The sequence below is a fragment of the Sus scrofa genome, chromosome 4 (genome assembly GCF_054392235.1).
Source record: "Sus scrofa isolate SSC_HxYL_T2T_F1_AM1 chromosome 4, Sscrofa_HxYL_maternal_Yorkshire_Landrace_v2.0, whole genome shotgun sequence".
NCBI lineage: Eukaryota > Metazoa > Chordata > Mammalia > Artiodactyla > Suidae > Sus > Sus scrofa.
Window position 1 is genome coordinate 44,764,805 of NC_139386.1, and position 22,958 is coordinate 44,787,762.

At 37.5% G+C, this 22,958-nt stretch overlaps 1 protein-coding gene across 1 annotated transcript in view; it reads left to right on the forward strand.

The window, feature by feature from the left end:
- The window catches only part of RUNX1T1 (RUNX1 partner transcriptional co-repressor 1), a 135,263-nt gene that overhangs the window by 106,611 nt on the left and 5,694 nt on the right, over positions 1 to 22,958 (forward strand). The window contains 2 exon segments of the mRNA XM_021089123.2: positions 7,060 to 7,128; positions 12,805 to 12,995. Coding sequence (XP_020944782.1) covers positions 7,060 to 7,128; positions 12,805 to 12,995 — 260 coding nt within the window.

The following is a 22,958-nucleotide window of genomic DNA, read 5'->3' on the forward strand; positions in this document are numbered from 1 at the left end:
CGCAGGTGCAGCCCTAAAAAGGACAAAAGACAAAAAAAAAAAAGAAAAAAAAAGAATTGGGGATATTGACTGATAAATTTATGTTCCGCCTCCGAAAAATGTGTAGTGGGGTAGGGTGTGTGTACAGATACAGGTTTGGATATGTACATGCAGTGTTCCCTATTGTGTGTTGGTTTTGTCTGTGCATTTCTTTTAGCCAGATCCTCTCAATTGTTAAGCTTATGTTTGTTTAAATAAAACCTTCAGAATAATGTTACAGAAGATATCTTTAATTCAAAATATCACCCTAGTCACATTCCTGTCTTAGAATCAATGGCATCATTTAGTCATAAACTCATTTTTATCATTTACAATTATATTTGGTTTCTCTACAGAGGAGAAAGTAACTTCCATGACTGTTGTATTTATTAAACTCATTTCCATTCTCACTTCTGAAATATATCGATAGTATTATGTGAGTATGAAGGGTTGGGTAAGATAACATGATTTTTTCTTTTTTTTTGTCTTTTTAGGGCTGCACCCGTGGCATATGGGGGTTCCCAGGCTAGGGGTTGAATCAGAATTGCATCTGCTGCCCTACACCAGGATCTGAGCTGTGTCTGTGACCTACACCATAGCTCAGGGCAATGCTGGATCCTTAACCCACTGAGCAAGGCCAGGATCGAACCCACAACCTCATGGTTCCTAGTCGGATTCATTTCTGTTGGGCCACATGGGAACTCCCCAAGATAACATGATTAATCTATTACTAATTGAATTTTAGGAGTTTCACCCAGATATTAAGACTATTTTAAATGCGTAGCCTCATAAACACTGTTTAGATTGAGTACACAAATGAATCCATAACGTATTTCTACTCTTTATACATTTATGTTTTGTTAACATTTTATACTTGACCAGAGCAGGTTAATGCCATCAGAATTGATGATTTTATCACTGAAGTAGAAATGCTTTTCTGTGTATAGGGTGGTACCTGCAGAGTATTAGTTCTTCATGTGCTTCTGAGTGTTTATCCAGGTCACTGGTTCTATTTCTTTCCTCTGTCTACATTTCCTTTTTTTCCCAGTATGCTGTTCACACCATTCTGTTGGCTTCTGACATTCGATTTCCTTTAAATTACTTATTTGCTGCCTTTGGACGGTTGTAGAATCTTTCCACACTTCATCTTACATTTGTGTGCCCTCTTTCTGTGTTTCTCAAGTCTCCTGCATCATTAGAGAAAGTTATAAGAGTTATTTAATGAGGGATGTAAGACCTGTATCAGAGAATGAATCATAAAACTCTGAAATAGGAATGCATCTTTCCGTGTGTGTTTTTTTTTAATGTTTAAGTATTGTGAAGAGGGAGTATGAAACTTAGAAAATACCTTCATGTGCATCTTGTTAAAGGTTTAGCTCTTGCCTGAAAGAGAAATGTCAAAGAGAGGTTTTTGTTTTAAATAAAATGATAAATCAAGTTGATCATCCATAAGAAGTTTAGAAATTCAGAATTTGTTTAATGAATACTACCCCCTGCCTCAGATAGCTTGGTAGATAAATTAATATTTTAAAATTCCTTTGGCTAACATGTTTTATCATTTGTCATATGATTGGATTATATAATTTCTTATCAGTGTCTAAATACTCAGGAAATCCAGCATGAAAGCTAAAATACAGGGTCTGAGCAGATGTCTAGATCTCAATCCCTCATTCTTTTTACTAGTTTTGTGGCCTTTGGCAAATAACTCTGCCTCAATTTCCTCATCTGTAAAATGGGGATGATAATAATACATATTTCATAGGTATTTCTCTATTAAATGAGCTAATAGTTATAAAGCATATGGAACAGTGCCTGACACATAGTAGATGTGCTGTAAGTAATAGCTATTATTATTATTTCTAAGGTACAATCTCAGTGTTTAGGGAATAGTAGTACATAAAATTAGTCTTTTTGCTTGGCATCCAAGTTTATGAAATTATAGTAGATTCTTAGGTTTTTTTTCATTCTGAAAGTATTTCCAAACAGTAATTTTTAGGGGCTAGTTTATTGTATAGGCAGAGAAACAGGAAAGGGGGAATTCTGTTTTTAAAACAGTAAATCTACTATGCCTTTGGGACCCTAATTTATAATACATAAAAATATATAGAAAAATAGATTACTCCCACCAAAAGGAATATATTTTTCACCTTCTATAGTATCATTATAAAAACCACAAGCAAGTTATTCAAAATATATCTGTATATAACAGTTTAGATTTTATGTACTCATATTGATTCATTTTAAATTACATTATGCAGTTCATTTCAAGACAGTGCATCTGAGCTCCCAATATAAAGTGCCTACTGTATTTTTTTAAGTATACTGTATTTACTATATTGGCCTAAAAGAGATGTGACTATTAGTTAAACAGTCCATTTTTGAAAAACAGGAAGAGATGTTGTTGCCTCCTTGTAGCACGAAGTGATTTCATTGTTAAAGATGGCTTCTAGATTTGTTTGGGCTTCTGAACATAAAGTTGAAATTTCTGAATTTATTATCTTTATAAACAGTAAGTAGTATTTACAAAGATGAACCTCATTTAACTTTTACTTTTAATGTTTTTTGTAATAGCTGTTATCAGGATCACAGGCTCATCCTGCCCACTACAGGGTGAAGGCTTTACCTAGACATTGCCAAGCTTTAAGCGTGGCTTTTGCCTGGGTCATGTGAGGTTGTGTTGTTCTCCAGAGGCTATCAGCTCATTCTGTCTTGTGTATTAATGGTGGCTCTTGCTGTATCTAGTATCCACTGGATTTCCATCTGTCCTAAGTACAGTGCATCTTCCATCTCTTCAGACAGCATAGATTGCTCTTTGTCCTTTCACACATCTTGTAACATTTCCTCACTTTGACTTGGTCTCCTAACTTCATAGATGCATTTTTCCAGAGGCTTCCTCTTCCTCTTCTCTCTTCCCCAAGCAGTTTGTATCCCAGAGCAAGCTAAACTTAATTCAAAAGGACTTTAATATAATTTTTCCATCTTGCAGTAATTACATATATATACATTTCACATTTTAAACCATCTCATACAGACTCTTCTTTGTTCTACATTTTAGAACAACCATCCTATTTTATAGCAGCTGATATTTTATAGGTGGTCAAGATTTAATGGTTAAAAATTAGCTTCTTTAGAATCTGAGGCTTAGAAACAGTGTTTTGCACAAGAAAGTCTTTAGAAGTTGTCTCCTGTGAAATTGATCAACTTAAGGATTTTGTTGTTTTTTAAGCTCAGTTTTGCCAGTATAGAACCTGTTATTGCTGTTATTCAATCAGAAGAGAAAATGGGACATTTTTGTTACTTGGTTTCTGTAGCTAATAAAGTAGTATTTGTCAGTGTATCACAAAAGATTCTGAGGAGTACGTCTATTGTCATCACTCCATTTTTTCCGTTGGTAGGACGCAGTAACTTAGAACTAGAGAGGATATTCCAAAATATTTATATTTGTAAATGGATGTATGCTATTTGAAAAAAATCATTTGCCTTTATTTTCCACAACTATTTTAAAAAAAAAAAACTTTTTTTTTTTTTTTTTAGAAAGCAGGATAGGATTAAGAGAACTTGCTTGATTGATGTTGGTGTTTCTATCACGTTTCTAGGTCAGGTGGAGTTTGACCCTATGCAGATAGGACAGTGTGTCATTGAGAAATCTAGGGAGATGTAGCCATGAGGGTGAAATACTGCACAACTTTCCTGTGTGGTGTATATGGATCCTTATAGTCTATACCAATTATATAGCACATGGGAAGGTGGGTGTACGATTGATCCTGTACATCATCTTTGCGTCAATTTGGGTGGCTCTTCATGAGATTTGATTAAAATTCATAAAGTGTCATCTAAGAAGTTTGAGGACTTCCCATCAAGGACTGAGGCAGTGAATTGCAAACTATAGAAATAACTCCTGTTCCAAGGTGACATGTACTAAGGGGGTAAAAAAATTACTGGTGTATGTTGCCTAATCCAGACCTCTTCAGTGGTTCTGTTTTGTCCATAAAGTTTTGTGCCCTTTAGATTTAAGTTCTGAGAGACAAGAGAAATTTAGTTTTTTATAAGGAAGTAAAGTGTACAGTCGGAACTATGTCTAGATACTCATATTGCAACAGAACAAAGGGTGGGGGAAAATGTATACAGGTAAGGATAACTTGATCCCTTTGCTGTACAGTGGGAAGGAAAAAAGTATACAGTTGGCCCTCTATATCCATGAGTTCTACATCTATGAATTCGGCCAACTATATGTCAAAAAGATTTGGGGAAAAAAAAATTCCAGAAAGTTTCAAAAGATAAAACTTGAATTTGTCATGTGATGGAAAATATTTACATAGCGCTTATATTGTATTATGTATTATAAGTTATATAGGGATGATTTAAAGTATACAAAAGCATATGTATAGGTTAGGCAAATAGCATGCCATTTTGTATATGGGAGGTTCCCAGGCTAGGGATCGAATCAGAGCTATAGCCGTAGCAACGCAGGATCTGAGCTGCATTTTTGACCTAAGCCACAGCTCATGGCAATGCTGGATCCTTAACCGAGGTCAGGGATCAAACCCACAAGCTCATGGTTACTAGTCGGACTCATTTCCACTCCACCACAGTGGGAACTCCATGAACATTCTCAGATCTTGGTCTCCTTCAGATACCAAAGAATGACTGCGCATTCTTACTGGGCAACCTGCTAAATATAATGATGATGAAAGTAGCAACTAACATCTAATGACCGTTTAGGATGTGTCCTGCCAAGCATGTAGTAGAAAGTACCATATTCAGTCCTTACAGCAGCAAACTCAAATGTGATAGTATTGTCCCATTTTACAGATGTGGCAACTGAGACATGGAGAAACTAACTTGCCCAGTGTCACAGGGCGAGTAAGTGGCAAAGCCAGGATTCACCTTCTCTGGGCTTTAGAACTCTTTTGCCTCTGCTGACCAGGGCTGGTAATTATTATCTTTCATGGATAGAATTTGGATAAATTAACATCACCTTTCTCATTCCCTATATTAATTATTGACCATTTAGAAGAAAATAATTTTTATAAAGCTACTACTCTTTCCTTAAACCAATAAATGAAACTTTTTTTTGCTACTTTGGCAAAGGCATGTTTTTTCTGTTTGTCTTCAGATTTCACAAATTTATTCCTATACAATAAATTATTCTTCTTTCTCCTAAAAAAATAAGTCTTTAAAAGTCATCATAAGGAGTTCCCCCGTGGTACAGTAGATTAAGGATCAGGCATTGTCACTGCAGGGGCTCAGGTCTCTGCTATGGCGTGGGTTCAATCCCTGGCTTGGGAGTTTTCACATGATATGGGCACCCCTCCACCCTGAAAAAAAAAAAAAAAACTTGTCGTAAGTAAGCTTCTGTTTCACTGTGTCATGTGGCTAAATGTGAGCTTGACCACACTTTCTTTATAGTGATGTGAAAGGTAATCCTGACAAATCTAATAGCCATGTATTTCTTTGAAGTAGTGATTATGTCAAACAATTTTTTTTTCTTTTTCCTTTTTTTTTTTTTTTTTTTAGGGCCACACCCATGGCATATAAAAGTTCCCAGGCTAGGGTCCAATCAGAGCTGTAGCTGCCAGCCTATGCCACAGCAGTGTGGGATCTGAGCCATGTCTGTGACCTACACCACAGCTCAGTGCAGTGCTAGATCCTTAACCCACTTTGAAAGGCCAGGAATCACACCCACATCCTCATGGATGCTAGTCAGGTTTGTTACTGCTGAGCCACAGTGGGGAACTCCATGTGCCAAACAATTTTATCAAGCTATTTAGCAAATGAAAATTAAAGACATTTTTGGTTTCATCATTTATTGTATAGAAATATGTGCACATGAGAATGCATGGGTATTTCCAGTCCATCTGATTATCAGGTATTCATGAAATTATAAACTTAAAAATAAACTTTTTATATTTGGAATAAATTTTAGATTTAAGGAAACATTGCAAAGTAGTGCAGAGAGTTTCCATATTTCCTTTACTAGGCTTTCACTAATTCAGAATAGTTGTGAAAATTTCATGTTATGTCCAACTGGTAATCTGTGTACCTTTGGAGGATTCAAAATATTCATATGTGTCTAAGGCATTCAAATATAAAATGGCATATACTTAGCTAAGTTGATTGTGCTTTTCTCATTCGGTGACTCCAGAAAATATAGAAAACAAGACTGAATTTCTTTTAAACTTCAATATACATTAGGTAAAGTATTGTTAGTATAGTAACAATATAGTATAGTCTGCAACCTAATATTCTCATACATGTAAAGAAAATTTCAGTTATTCGAAACTTATCATGGGTTGAATGATTGTTATAAAAGTTAAAATGATTTTTTTTTCTTAACCCAAACTTCTAAGTACATAGACTTTCATTTCAAAATCCAACATGGAAGTCTGTATACATTTTATTTTCAAACATATATATATATTTTTTTCATGCCATTTTCATGAACATGTTATTGGGTATCAGTGAATCCATGCTAATGACTCTTTCTTTTTTTCAGTCATGTGAAATCTGTATGATCCGAATTTTGTGAGCAGTTTGAATGCTCAGCGAGATTTTTTAAAGTAATTAAATGTGAGAATTAGTTAGGCATGGCGTAATTTATTGAAAATTTATTAAAAACTTACTGAAAAACCTATGGAGTATTTAATGAAAAGGTGGTCAAATCAGAGCTGTGTTAAAATGAGGTTACCCTAACATGTAATCTTCTATCGGTGTGACTCTCAAAAAGAAAATTACCACGTACAATTTAATTTTTTTAATAAAATAAAATAAACCCATAGAAATTCCCATCCTTAGAGGGTGCTAGGCGTGTTCCTAAATATCATAGTGTGGAACGAAATATTTAGAGTTGTTTCAGCTTGGGGGTCTGATGGCCGCTCTTGCTGTCTTTATTTTTTTGACATGAAATGCTCAGCCGTTTAAAATTATGTTTCCATAGAGAAATTGAAAGAGTGGGCATTGCTTGCTTCTACCCTGTGTGGTGACAGAACAGCGCTTATGGTGCTCTCTTCTTCTCTCCACCGATTTTTATCCTTTTCATAGATGCGCATCGGGAATTCCTTCACAGGCCTGCTTCTGGATATGTGCCAGAGGAGATCTGGAAGAAAGCTGGTAAGAATTGTTTAAAAACACGAGTTTAGTGTTCTGGCAGCTGTGTGCAGTTGTTAATGCAGTGATGTGAGGAATGACAAGAAAGGACTTCACTGCGAACAACAACAACAGAACAACACCCCCTCCCCCAAAGAAAATTTAAAAGTCCTGATGAATATTCTTAAACCAGGCCTGATTAGAACATGAAATAGTTTTCATTTTAGTAGCATCTGCTAGTGCTATTGTAATGAGAGTCTGGTCATACTTTTGTTATAAACCCCTATTTTTCAGGGGCTCTGATGGTTTCAGGCTGGAAGCCTGAGGTCTCAGCTTGCATGCAATTTTTCCTTCGTGAAAACAAAGTCTGGTGTTTTACTTCAGCCTTTTCTCCTAATTTTTTTTAAAAAAATTGTGGTGTAGTTGACATATATCTCTGAAATTCTTTAAAAAAAAAAAAAAACAAAAAACCAAAAAACAGCCAATTTAGCTGACTTGTTGAGGCATTCAGAAATTTTATGGTTACAACCAGTTTTTTGTTTGTTTGTTTTTGTTTTTGTTTTTTTTTTTGTCTTTTTAGGGCTGCACCTGTGGCATATGGAGGTTCCCAGGCTAGGGGTCGAATTGGAGCTGTAGCTGTTGGCCGGCGCTTCACCCACAGCAATGCTGGATCTGAGCTACATCTGGGACCTACATCACAGCTCACTGCAACTCCAGATCTTTTACCCACTGAGCGAGGCCATGGATCGAACCTGCTAGTCAGATTCATTTCTGCTGTGCCACGACGGGAACTTGCAACCAGTTTTTATTTTTTGTTTAATTTTATTTTTATATAATGATTTTATTTTTTCCATTATAGCTGATTTATAGTGTTCTGTCAATTTTCTGCTGCATAGCAAGGTGACTCAGTCACATATACATGTATACATTCTTTTTTCTCTCATTATCATGCTCCATCACAAGTGACCAGACATAGTTCCCAGTGCTAAACAGCAGGATCCTGACAACCAGTTTTTAAAATTGATCTTTTGTGCTAATTAATATTCAATGCCCAGAGCTAAATTAAGTTAAATGACAAAGTTGCTAAATTTCTACTTTTTCTTTCCATGTATACTATCAGACTTTCATTAAGGGATATCATTCTACATTTCGAAGTACATTCAAAGTGTCTGATGACTCATTGACGTATCGGACTTAAAGAAGTTCCAGTCTGGCAGAATCTTGGTAGAATACCATCACTGTAAGAGTTGAGCCAAAACCTGTGAAAACCGACTAAGGAGATAAAGCATAACCCTGTTTCAGGAGTTTAAAATGACGTTGCAAACACATAATGTGGCTTTGAGCTACAGTAACCTCAGCTATTAAGACAGTTTGTCTGAGTTGAAAAACTAGAAAATGCTATTTCTGTATACAATCAGATGGGTATAGGGCTGGGAACTCCAATCAAGGAGTAAGAGTCAAGGGAAAGAGATTATTTCTTTGTTGCTATGGAATGCTTCTCTTTGGATTTTTTTTTTCTCATTTCACGCCGCACCTGCGGCATATGGATGTTCCCAGGCTAGAGGTGGAATCAGCTGTAGCTGCCAGCCTACGCCACAGCAGTGCCAGGGCTGAGCTGCATCTTCGACCTATACCACAGTTCACGGCAACGCTGGGTCCTTAACCCACTAAGCAAGGCCAGGGGTCGAACCTGAGTCCTTATGGAGCCTAGTTAGGTTTGTTAACCATTGCGCCACCACGGGGACTTCTCTCTTTGGATTTTGACTTCACCCAGTTATGTTTCAGATCTCTGCAACTTGCTTACTCTGATCGTTTGAGTCTTATTCTAGTTTTGTGGGGTAAGTTTTGTGTTACTTTTTGGGTTTTTGTTTTTAAATTTTTAAGAGGTGACAGGGATAAGGAGTTTCAATATCTGATAGTACTATAAGCTTAGCAGCTTAGATTGAGAACTAGAGGGAAGGTATACAAATCAGATAGATTCATAGATCCATTCATTCAGCTTAAAGGTTAAAGTTAATATGTGAATATATATACATACATACACACACATATCACTCATCTGCATAGTCTTACAGATTTATAGCATCATTTCTAAGAGATTTTCTACCAGGGTCATAATCATAGGATACTCCTAAGCTGCTAAAATGTGCTGAATGCCACCTACCTGGGAAAAGAATTGCTACATCTTCCTTCTGACCACTTTTTCCCCCATTTTTAAGCTGTCAGTTCTACTTAATTCCAAAAAGAGGTACAAAGAATTGCCATTTGGGATAGCAGAAGGATGACTTTTTCTGTTGAGAGAGTCTCTGCATCTCCCTTATTTATTGTATTTAAGTTAAATCCCAAGAGTTCATAAAGAAAAATTGACAGTGAGTCTTGTGTAACCCAAATTCCCTCTGTGCTATTATCTGCTCAAGTCTTTGTTTGATTGCTATTAAGCGAGAGCAGATTTTTCTGAATATACCACCTTTGTTAGAAAGTCGACTTGAATGGGTATGCACAAAGGAAATCCTACCACAAGTGGTAAGCAATTGGAAGCAGATTAAAAACTGTTCTTTATACTTTGCACTTAATCATTTTTTTTAAAAAACTTGACATGTTGTAATCTATTGAGTCCACTATTATTTTCCTTCACTGTCTGTTTTATGGATTTCTGAAACCAGTTCAGGGTGTACTCTTCATTGTGGAGATTCTGAGAGGAGAGAAAGAGTAATACTTATTTCTACAGTGTCCATGCATTCTCTGAGAAGGGTTAAACCTTACCAAACAAATGTTTGGAGTATTTTTAAGATATGCCTCTCCATCTATATATTAGGTCTTTGATCTAAAATATAATTTGGAAGTAGTGTCTATTAAATTTATATTTCTATAGTGAGATCCTAAATCTGTATAAAACAGTTTGGGAACAGTTTTCTATGGATAGATGCTAAATTTTAAGGAGTATAATAAATCCCTGAAGTATAGATAACAGTTTCCCCTGGAAATCTTGAATAACTGCTTATAATATTTATCTTTATAGGCATCTTAAAAAGCATTTCTAGTGTCGGAAGTGTCAAAGTACCCACCGTGATGAAAACACCAAGGGTAGAACGTGACATCTGCACACAGCCTGTTAAAACTTGAAAGCTTTTTTCCCTAAGATTCTAAAATTTGCTGTGGGCAAAATTTTCTTTTTTAGGTTTAAAAATAAAGTCTGTCTTTGCAATAAAAGTGTTGTGCATTACCATTGTGACAAAAGAAAAGTAAATAAAATGAAGTTTAAAGCATTTGAAAAATACCAGTAGGGTAGCGCTTTAAAATTCAGTGTAATTTATATGCCTTTTTTTTCACAGAAGATTATAATGGCAAAAGTATATCCTGTGCTTAAAAGTACATCATATAATATTTTGCACATTTTATTTTGAAATAATTTCAAATGTGCAGAAAAAGGTACAAAAGTAGTATAAACAATTCCTTTATACCTTTCTCCCAATTTTCCGTTTTACTATATTTGCTTCAATGTCTCTCTCTTCCCTTCCCCTTTTCTCTGTTATGTATTTTGTTTTTTTCCAGCCATTTGGGAGTAAGTTGCACACAAGGTGTCCCTTTACCTAAACATTTTAGTGTGTATTTCCTAAGATCAAGGACATTCTCTTGTATAACTACAGTTCAGTTACCACAATCAGGATATTAACATTTATTTAACACAATTATTTATTCTACAGATGGTATTCAAAGTTTGTATGTTACTCTAATAATACAGCATAATAATATAACAATATACATTTGGAATCCTAACTAATGTTTAAGGCCATATCAATTTTCCACTAAAAGTAGTATTTTTTAAAACCAACAACAGAGGTAACAAAACACAGCCTAAAGTTAAAAAAGGTTTTCACAAAATTGGAAAACAAATATAGTTATTTTTTAAATTACAACTGTTTTCTTCAGTATATTTCTTTTTCAAATGATCAGTGAATGTTTGCAGTTGGTAATAAATATTCAAGCACCTTGCAAATGTCCTACCAATTCTCTTTGCTGATCTGTATATGCCTGTGGGATTAGAATAGGAATGCATAATTTAAATATAAATTGCCTGATTTGCATATACAATTAGTCAAGCTACAGCTTTGATCGTAAGCAAAAATTATTGTCCTGTATTACCACTTAGATAGAATTTTAATTCACCTTGAATATTCAAACTAAATTAGAGCCTGGCTATATAGTTAGAAGGGCAGTACTTCCCTGGTGCCCCAAGTCGTTTAGGATAAAGGCATCTTTTCACCTCCTAGTGAAAAAGGTGTTCCCGCCTCTGTGCAGTACTGTTTCCACCCAGATTTTAAATGCATATCTTAAAGTGAGCAACAAAGGCTTAACATATTTTAGTTACTATTTCCAGTCTGAATTGTTCCCTTATAATTTCATCTATAAAATCTAGCAGACAGTAATTGCAAATGAGTGAACTTCAGAAATAATGCTGCGAAAATGGCAAAGGCTACAAAAGTCCTGATAGATGATTACTAATGGAGGGCTTTTCATGAGCCTCAGGTCATGCGCTATGTATGTGTGAGATAAATGATAGAAATTTAAGAAACTATAGGAGTATTTGTATCTTTTAACATTTTTAATCTACAGTAAAACATTTTTATTAGGAATCTATGTTTTTAATTAAACAACATTTAATTAAGGTGCTTTTTAAGTGAGTGAAACAATTAAGTGCAAACACTTGAATGAAACATGTCATAATTAGTTTTAATAGAGTGTTAATTGGTACTAGGTTTGCCAAGTTAATAATTACTGCTTATTAAATTTTCAATTAATCATTGTCATTTTGCTTTGAATAAAGATGAAAATTAGATAAACTAATTCAGGGGGAGGATATTTTCCCTTGTTAATTAGAACAGTTAATTTTTTAAAATGGAAATTACTTGTTTTAGTTGTCAATCTTATGTTGTACATTAGTCAGATCTTTGCACCCTTTCCACAGCCAAAAATACAGAGCTAATTTGACACCTTGCAGGTTTATAGTCAGGCCTGATTGTCTTGGCCTGAAGTACGATTCAATTATATTTGTCTAGTGCAACAGTTGGCTATGCAAAACTGTTTTGACTCAACTGAAAATTTGGAAATGAGAAAATGGGTTTTTTAAATCCCTATCATTTAGTCTATAAAGATACATTTACATTACTCAGTAAATGACAAGAGAAAGAAAAGCTGGATCTTCTGTGTTTCATCTTTGATTTTCTTTAAAAGGTCTGCCTCAGTTGCTCTGAGATACCTCTTCATTATTGTATTGTATCTTTTTCCAGGAAAATAATCTATCCTCTTCCTCTCTTTCTTATGAAAGCTTTACCTGTGTATTCCCAGTGTTCATATTAACCCTTAACATTGTGGCAAAACACCTTCTTTATCTATCTGAAACATCCAGTCAGGTTTCTTGTGGTTATTTCTGTTTTTTAATGACTTAGTCTGTTCTCAATCCTTTTTGGGTTGAGTTTTGGTGAAAAGTTTTAGTGATGATACAGTAGTTAAAAAACATATCCCCTTTTGTTTTCCTAAATGAATTTTCAAAATGTGGTTCCTTAGACAGCCGAGGAACTGCCCAGAAAAGGGGATGAGAGTCATGCCTGTTGTCTTGAATTCTGGGTACCGGCAATCAGCCCAGGTCCCGAGCTAACAGAGAACTGTTTTCTTGTCTGGTCTGGCCCGCTGGGCATACAGAGGAGGCGGTCAATGAGGTGAAGCGCCAGGCGATGACCGAGCTGCAGAAGGCCGTGTCAGAGGCCGAGCGGAAAGCACACGACATGATCACCTCGGAGCGTGCAAAGATGGAGCGCACGGTGGCCGAGGCCAAGCGGCAGGCAGCAGAGGACGCCCTAGCCGTTATCAACCAGCAGGAAGATTCAAGCGAGGTGAGGCTCAGGCAGACATGCCTGCTGTGCTCCTTTTTTTGATTGTGGGAGATCACAAATAAAGGCGGACATTGGACTTGAGATAAACAAATCTTTGGGTGGAAAATTAGAACACTTTGGGGAGGCCCAGCACTTGTGGGATTGACCAAGAGCTGATCAAATCTTGTCTTTATTAAAGATCTATAAGAATAACTTCCAGAAAGCGTTTTTAATGTATTTGGTAGGTAACAGCTTAAAGTGAAATTCTTAGAACTTTCTAATGCTGTTTAGAGATTCAGAACTGCTGTGTGTGCAGGTATGTTAGTGTATGTATGTGATTTCCTTCTAAAAGACAGGATTTAGTAGAGATATATTGTGTAGGCTGTGCACTCTGAAGACACTGCATGCTTGGGATCAGTCACTTCTTTAACTGTTGGTTCTAAAGTCCAATGCTAAACCATTTGCATCAATTAAACATTTCTAAGAGATATTCTTCATGGCCTGTTTTTGCCGATTATTTGTAATAACCATTATGATGGTCATTTCATAGCATAACATCACTGCCAGAGTAATATTACTTCTATTTTTACAGTATATTTAAACACACGCACAGGTAGCCTAAGTGGGTCAAGGATCTGGGAAGTAACTAAAACGGTGTCTGTTTGAATGCTTATTTATTTATTTATTTATAGGGTTTTTTTTAAGGGCCACACCCACACCATATGAAGGTTCCCAGGTTAGGGGTCTAATCGGAGCTACAGCTGCCAGCCTATGCCACAGCCACAGCAATGCCAGATCCAAGCTGTGTCTGCAACCTGTACCACAGCTCACGGCAATGCCCAGTCCTTAACCCACTGAGTCAGGCCGGGGATTGAACCTGCAACCTCATGGTTCCTAGTCAGATTCGTTTCCACTGTGCCACAGTGGGAACTCCTTGAATGCTTTTTAAACAGAGACTGTAAAGTCAGAACAATGCAGTAATGCTCTGCATTAATATAGCACCACCATGCCCAACCCCAAAGTAACTTTTGATAAGGACTGCAATTATCTAGTCACACCATGCTGAACTAGGCAAAAGCATAAGCTGATAAATCAATGGTCCACTATGACATATATCTATAATTTGCAAGGGAGAGTAAGAATTTAATTTGTACCAGGCTTCTCTGTAGATGAAAGACCCTGTGAGAATTATTCAATACCCAGAGTTTCTGTTTAATGTGTAGCAGATGAATAACAAGGGGACAAAAGGAATTGATTTTCAACATTTGAAAGTTTCTCTGAAAGAGGGACAAAGGGAAGTTTATCTACTCTTTTAACTGCTGACTTTCCTTTCTTGAATTAAACTAGACATAAATTCAATTTTATTGGCATCTTGTGGCTAAAATATTTAAGGACCTTGTTTTGTGTTTTTTGAAAAAAAAAAATTATCAGCATCTTTTGGAGAGAATTTGTCCTGTTCTAGTGAAGTTAGTAATACCGTGACACACAATTGTTGACAACATTATCACTTTCATGTGAACATATCAGGGCTGTTACACATGTTAAGAGTATTTTATAGGTCACTAAGTTCTAAAGATAAATATCTAGGAGAAATTGTGAAATAAGTCTTTACATTTGGTTAACAATGCTGTATTCCTTTAGTATCCATAAGCTCTGTAACTTTATTTCTAATGCCTATCAGAAAAAAACTATGAGCTTGACACTAGTATTTAGCATTATAAAAATATGATGTACTAAACAGTAGCTGTAAATAGTAGGTACAATGAAATAACTTGGATATGAGTGATCTTCTGAAGTAACTTTTTCTTTTCTTTCTTTTTGGATCTCTTGGGAAACTGATCTTTAATATAGCAATACCTTTGTCTTCAGTGACATTTCTAAAGGATTTTAAAGCAGTGTTGGAGAAAAGGTTTAGGAATCAGAGGGCCAAGTTTAAGTCCTGGCTCCGTCTCTTATTGTTCAGTGATTTTGAGAAAACCACTAAACCTCTAAAAGTTTTAGTCTTCTCATCTCATACTGTGACTAGAACCCTGAGACATAATAATTTTAGTATGTTGCAGTTGAGGAAGCTCACCTGGCTACAGTTACACAGCTAAGGGATGGCAGAATCCACTTAAAGTTGCTACTGCTCCATGCTGGAGTTCTCAAGATGCTGCTAGTCTGTACATTGTTCCAGAACAATGAAGAAAGAATCATTAAGGTCACTTCTGGATTCAGTTAAAGAAAGGCAGCTTAGGGCTGGCTTCCTTCTTTTCCTCTTCTTATTTCTCTCTCTTTTTGGCCACACCTGCAGCATGCGAAAGTTTCTGGTCCAGGGATCGAACCCGAACCATAACAGTGACAATGCTAGATTTTACCCACTGAGCCACTAGGGAACTCCCCTACTTTTCTTTTTATCATCCATCCATTCATTCATTCTATGGCCACACCTGTGGCATGTGAATCCAAGATCTTTTAACTCCGCTGTGCTGGTTATTGAACTCATGCCTCCTCCAGTGACCCGAGCTGCTACAGTAGGATTCTTAACCCACTGTGTCACAGCAGGCACTCCCCTTTTCTTCTTTTTAAACTGCAAGACCACTTTTAAGACTTGTGGGGAGTGGGGTTGATCTCTTGAAGGATTAAGCCGTTTTCCGACAAAAGTAATGTAGACATGTCTTGAGATGGAAGGTAGCTTTTATTTGAATGAATCCCAGACTCCTACAGACTTGCACATAGGTCTGTACACACACATGCGCATACATGTAATAAAAGTGGTTTAACTGAGGACTTGACAAAAAAGTAAGGATTAATTGATTAGCCCTAGATTTTAATGCTGCTAATACCCTTGAGGAATGACAGTGTCTCTGAACAATCTTAGTGGTCAATCATTACCTTGAATTTGTAGGTAAATATCTTTCTCCCCCTTCAGGAATTCTTTACTTTTTATTTAAGATTGAGTACACGACTTGGATTCTAACATATTATTTTTATACACTCTGTTCCTTCCTCACACTTGAGACTGTGCACCTTTCAGTAGAAACAACTTGATAAAGGCCACCTCAGGAGTGATTCTTAGACTTCAAGTCTAGCAAGCTCTGGGCCCCTCTAGAGTTCCCTCCCTCAGCTCTACCATGTTTGTCCCCAGGGTAGGGAATCTGTAAGGTCAGAACTGCATGGCCCAGATGATCTGCAGAGAGGGCAGTGCAGGTACTACTCAGAATTCAATTCTCTTATATTTAGAAGATTTTCGTGAATTTTTACCATTTGACCTCAGATAAGACCCATATAGAACAGTGCTTCAGAAATTTTATGAATTTTATTATTCGTTTCCTTAGATAGACTAAAAGACCTGGCCATCATAGTAATTGGTTGAAAAAGTACGTATACTCCCATTAAATGTGGGAACCATTGATTTTAAAACTGTACCCAGAAATTAACAGACATTAAAAAAAATCATATTTGTGACTTGGCCAGGACAGTTTATTATTTGATATATATTATGCTATTTATATATCAGTTTATTCTGTCAATAACAAGTTATTGAACTTTTATTCTATGTTGTAGACGGTGCTAGGCCCTGAAGGTACAGTGGTCTCTGCCTTCCTGTTCACTATAGTTCATTGGAAAAATCAAATCAATCTAAATTATGAGTCTTAGTGCTGTGCCTGTGAGATAGAATGGGCGGGATTTGATGATCAGCTGACAAGAATGGAAGAGGGAGTTGCAGTTTTTAGGTGGACATACAGGGTTTGGGGTATACACATCAGGTGGTCATAAATATGAAACCTTTAAAAATGACCACAGTTTATTAACCAGTCCCCTTTTGATGGAACTAAGGTTATTTCTAATCATTCCCTAGAGCAAAAAATGCTGCATGGAAATCTTTGCGTGCCATCTATAGGATATAATACTCAGAAGTGAAATTGCTGAGACAAAATGATGCCTGCTTTATTTTTATTTGATACATATTTCTAGATTCTTGTCCCAAAACTTTGTAATTATTTTCATTTTTTCAGAAATGCAAGTTTTGCTTTTACAATAAGATGAAATGATAAATTCCTTTTAAAATTAAAAGGTGGGGTTTTTTTTTTTTTTTTTTTGGTTTGTTTGTTTGATTGTTTGTTTTTGCACTATACTCAGTGCCCATGAAAGTCCCCAGGCTAGGGGTCAGTTCAGAGCTGCAGCCGCTGGCCTGCGCCACAGTCACAGAAACACAGAATCTAAGCCTTGTCTGTGACCTATACGACTGCTCACGGCAATGCCAGGTCCTTAACCCACTGAGCAAGGCCAGGAATCTAACCTGCATCCTTCTGGATACTAGCCAAAATTAAAAGTTTTTTTAAAAAAACTTTACTGGCCTTCTATCTGCCCAAGGGTTTTGTGTGAAATTACCTTTCTTCATTTTTTGGTGCATCAACAAATACTAGTTAGGGCATTTAAAAAAAATCTTCATCATTTGAACCTAAAACCGCTCTAAAAAAATATCTTAAAAAAGTAAGATAAAAAAAATTAAAAGGCAGGAAATGATTTAAAACCCCCTAAAATCAATTATTTAATTCAACTGGACAGACCAATTTCCTCTGTGGATTGTAAAGGGCAGATGGAGCACAAAGGCTTATGCTAAGGTGAAAACCAGTCTAGTACTGTACATCCCAGAGGTACGTCCCAGTTTACCTCTGTGGTCTGTCCCATGTAAGTATTAACAGTGCCTCCCTCCATCCTCCAGTATCTTGGCTTGGATGACACATTATCTGTTCACACCACCTAAAGGCCACGTTCCGGTGATTCGATGATCATCTTTTGCTGGCAAAACCCAGAGACTTATGGGTGTGGTGGAAAGAATCCAAGAGAAGAACCTGGAAGACCTGACTTCTGTCTTAGGTGATTATTTCATTCCCATCAGCCTCCATTTCTTCTTAAGGAATGAGATGCTATTTCTTTGGAAAATCATTTTTTTTTGTTTTTTTTTTTTGTTTTTTCCTTTTTAGGGCCACACCCATGGCATATGGAAGTTCCCAGGCTAGGGGTCAATCGGAGCTGCAGCTGCTGGCCTACACCATAGCCACAGCAACACGAAATCAGAGCCACGTCTGCTTACCTATACCACAGGTCATGACAGCACTGGATCCTTTACCCATTGAGCAAGACCAGTGATTGTACCTGCATTCTCATGGATTTTAGTTGCTGAGCCACAACAGGAACTCTTGGAAAAATTTTTTTCCAGCAGTGTTTTAAAGCTCTGTGCAAGGCATCATCACAGCCCACAGTGCTTCATCCCAAGATGTGGAGTTCCCATCATGGCTCCAGCTAGGAACCATGAGGTTGCCAGTTCAATCCCTGGCCTCACTCTGTGGGTTAAGGATCCGGCGTTGCCCTGAGTTGTGGTGTAGGTCGTAGACAAGGCTTGGATCTGGCCTTGCTGTGGCTCTGGCATAGGCCGGCGGCTACAACTCCGATTAGACCCCTAGCCTGGGAACCTCCATATGCCGAAGGAGGGGCCCCAGAAAAGGCAAAAAGATAGAAAAACAAAAAAATATAAAAACCAAGATGCACTCAGCTTTTCTGATGAAACAACATTCTCTCCCCACTTCTGTCTCTGTATTTGGAGCAACTTCCTATCATAGACATGTGCCTACCTCTTGTTACCAAGGTCATATATGAGCTTTATAATCTGAATCTATAAAACTGTATTTACAGATACTATAAATGCACAATTTATATTTATATTAAAATATAATACACAATTTATATTATTTGTCTCTCCCCCTTCATGGAGACTTTTAAGAGGGAACCCAACCTTTGGGATCAGAAGCGTAGAGTTCTGGGCCAAGCCTGGGCCTTCATGCATTTCTTCTGAGTGCTTGTATTGAGAGCAGATGCCCATGAGTTCTCTCTGTAATTTCTGAATTTAACCTTCCACTTTCTGTTTTCACACTTGTACAGTGGACCTAATAATGCCCTTCTGCTTAGAAAAATCAGTGGATCCAAAAGATAGTAAAGAATGGAAACGTGTCAGAGGGGAGAGAAGAGTTGAAAATATTGGAAAGGACCAGTGGTAGAAGGCTCTCAAGAGTGAATAAGGCAGGGCCCATGTGATTTATTAGGCACTCTTGGACACTTTCAGAGTAAATGGGGTGCTGTTGCCGGGCAGACCAGTCCTATAAGGCACAGGAACCTGTGGTCAATGTAGTAATTGGGGGCGTCATTAAATTTGTTTTTGCCTGAGGTGAAATAAGGCCTATGGTGAATGTTTAACTCAATACAAGAGATGGTAGAAAGTACTTTTCATGCTTTCTTTCCTTTAGCTTGGTATACCTGAGTTCAGGAACACCGAGTAGCTAGTGCCATTGTCCTCATTTGGCAGCTGAGAAAAGTCAAGCCCTTGCTTAGGTCTCCCAGCAGTAAGTGTAAGCTGGTCCTCAGCCCCAGTGCCTGCCTCTCAGGCCACTTTCTTAATAGCCACACAGTAGTCCATGCTGGGGTCCTTTAGGATAGTCCCAGCTACTTCTCTTAATTTCTCTTTGGTTTATAGACTAATAATTGTTACTACTAACCATTAGCATGACACTGGACTGCCTAGGCAGATACCTAAGGAAATTATATTTTCTGTACTTTCTCTTTTAAAGTGTACCACGTGTTACATCAAGAATGTAATGCCGGCATTCGCAGAACTCAAAACAAAGGAGATTCTCTGAATCTGGCCATCTTCCTTTTATTTATTTTTTCCTATATTCTTTTCCAGTTCCTATCTGCAAACATTTATCGCCTTTTTTTGCCCAATGATCTCTGTCAAATTAGGACTATTTCAAAAGAACCCACCAGAGCTTTTCTTTGAGATCCATAACTTGTTCTAGCATGGGATCAAAGCACGTGACTGGGATCGAGCCTAGAAAGGGGAAATAAGTGTGCTGTTTCAATAGTTTTGAGTTTTAAGCCATCAGTATTTTCCCTCAGATCAAAACAGTTTTTTATTCATAGATGGGTGCAGAAGTGCATGCTTCTATCAGGTGGTTTTGTGGCACTTAAGCAGAAACACTGATTGAATCTTTAAACCCTGTGTGCAGGTTGAATCTTTAAACCCTGTGTGCAGAACCTGCTGAGTAAGCCCTGATAGTGTGAAAAAATCATTCTGAAAGGTTCATGTTCATTACTTCCTCTAGATGGGTTCATTACAACCTATCCCTGGTAGGTCCTATGCAGTGTGGCTGCCCAGGACAGCTCCCTTTAGAGACTCACTGTCTAATTCTACTTGTGGATCCCCAGAAGAATTTGGAGCTCTCATATGGGCTAAGGTTCTGTGTCCGCTATATTTTTTTGTTTTGTCTGTCTGTTAATTTTTTTGGCCTCGCCCCCAGGCATGAGGAAGTTCCTGGGGCAGGGGCTGAAACTGCACCACTGCAGTGACCCGAGCCACAGCCACAGCAGTGACCATGCCAGATCTTTAACCTGCTGCACTACCAGGAAACTTTTCCCTAAGATTTTTGTTCATTTGTTTCATTTATTAAGAGGCCAGTTTTTGAATCCAGAGATGTTCCTAGTGCACTGGGCCTGGAATGATCTGGAGTGGTTCATTCTTGGAGCTTTGATTTTCTCATCTATCAAACTAGGATAAGTCTTATGTGACCCACTTTTCAAGGTGGTTGAGACAACAAATGAGTAGGAGTATTTTATAAATACAAGTCACCTTACAAATAAGTGGTATGAATGTTTAGTAAGAGAGAGATGAAAAACCAGTTAAGAAGCTGCTCTAACAGGAAGGAATTTGGATAGTAACCATGAGATTGGAAAGGAATGGAAACCATGGCAGTGGGGGGTTTGGCACTGAGATGTTGCAGGGACTACAGAAAGAGGAGTTTCCAGTGAGATGGCAGTATTCCAGTGAGATTCCAGTATTGGGCCTGAGTGTTGCCAGTGACTAAAAAGGACCAAACCAGAAGGTCAGGTTGAGGGATTACTTACTGACTTGGGTGACAGAAGAGCAGCCTTGTGGAGCTAGAGAAAAGGCAGTTGAACGAAAGCAGCTCATGAAGGAAATGAGGGCTGGAGGAAGGTTTGAGAGTTGATTTCTTAGAGCTCAGAGTTGAAACCATTACTGATATGGGAGAGTGTAGGAAGGAAAGACTATTTCTTTTTTTTAAGGAAGTTTATCTCTTTTTAAAGGTATGGTTGATAAGTTTCTTCAGTTTCTGTTGTACCGCACAGTGACCCCAGTCACACACAGTTCCCTGTGCTGTACAGTAGGAGCCCATTGCCCGTCCATTCCAAATGTTACAGTGTGTATCCACTAACCCCAAACTCCCCATCCATTCCAGATATTACAGTGTGTATCCACTAACCCCAAACTCCCCATCCATCCCACTCCCTCTCCCCATCTCCTCCCTCCTGGCAACTGCAAGTCTGTTCTCCATGTTTGTGATCTGTTTCTGTTCTGTAGATAGGATTATCTGTGCCGTATTTTAGATTCCACATATAAGTGATATCATATGGTATTTCTCTTTTCTGACTTACTTCAGTTAGTATGAGAATCTTTAGTTCCATCCGTGTTGCTGCAAATAATGTTACTTTGTTCTTTTTTATGGTTGAGTAGTATTCCATTGTATATATGTACTACATCTTCTTAATCCATTCATCTCTTTCTTTATGCCAGCTTCCCTCCTTGCCAGATATTTAGAGGGAAATGAAAAAATAGAAGAGGAAGAGGTTGTATATAAGAAACAGAATTTTAGTATCTTGAAAACAAAGAGGAAATTTCAACAAGGGAAATTTTTTAAAAAGAAGGAATGGGAAAGTAGTCAGCAGTGGTGAGTCTTCAGAAGGTCTGAGGGCAGCAAGTAAGGAGAACAAGTAATTGGCCACTAATATCAGGAGAAGCTAATGTTCTCTTTGTGTGGCTATCCGTGTCTGTGGAAGGGAGGCAGAGGGCCACAGGCTCTCTAATTACAGAGTTGTACTGTGCAGAGATTGTGTGTAATCTCACTTGCTTTCAGCTAGTGCCAAAAGGAGGACATGTTGTTAGTTCCTGCCATTTATTCCAGACCCAGTGAACATCAGAGCGGTGTAGTTAATGGTGGCATAATCCTGAATAATCCTGTAGTTATGATTCCTACTTTATAGGTACTGTCATTCTAAGAGATTAACTTGCCTGTGTTTTTAAAGCCATTAAGTGATATAGTTGAAAGTGAAAAAGTGAGGAGTTCCCATCGTGGCACAGTGATTAACAAATCTGACTAGGAACCATGAGGATGCAGGTTCGATCCCTGGCCTTGGTCAATGGGTTAAGGATCCGGCGTTGCCATGAGCTGTGGTGTAGGTCGCAGACGCAGGTTGGATCCCGCATTGCTATGGCTCTGGTGTAGGCCCTACAACTCTGATTAGACCCCTAGCCTGTTGAACCTCCATATGCTGTGGGAGCAGCTCTAGAAAAGGCAAAAAGACCAAAAAAGAAAAAAAAAAAGAAAAAAAAGAAAAGAAAAAGTGAGAAAGCCACTCACAATTGGAAGTCATTTCCATTACACACAGTGATATCTTTGGTGTTCCAACCTCTGTCTACTTTCAGTATTGAAGTGCCCTTCTAACCTTATTTCTGCCAAAAGTCTATATGAAAGATATGAAATAGAGAGGGTGTGGCATTTTGGAAAAAAATATTTGGTTTTTAAACCTTGCGTATGTAACTTACTTCATATCTGGGTGACTTTAGGTAAGTCATGTACTTTAAAAGTTATTTACCTTAAGGGAATTTTAATTACAATCATTCTACTTTGATTGAGCATCATTTGTGTGCAAGGGTTTTCCCGGAGATTATAGTGTGTAAGACCCGGAGAAACTTTTTAGGTGAAAATGTTTTGCTTCTTGTAAAAAGAACTTCCAACTGTAAGAACCAATTCTCTTTGTATATATATATTAAAAAAAAAAAGATGAAGGAAATAATTTTTTTCTTAGGGAGGAAAAGAAATGCTGCTATAAAATAAAGTATCAATAATCTGACATGTAGCTTTGGCACCA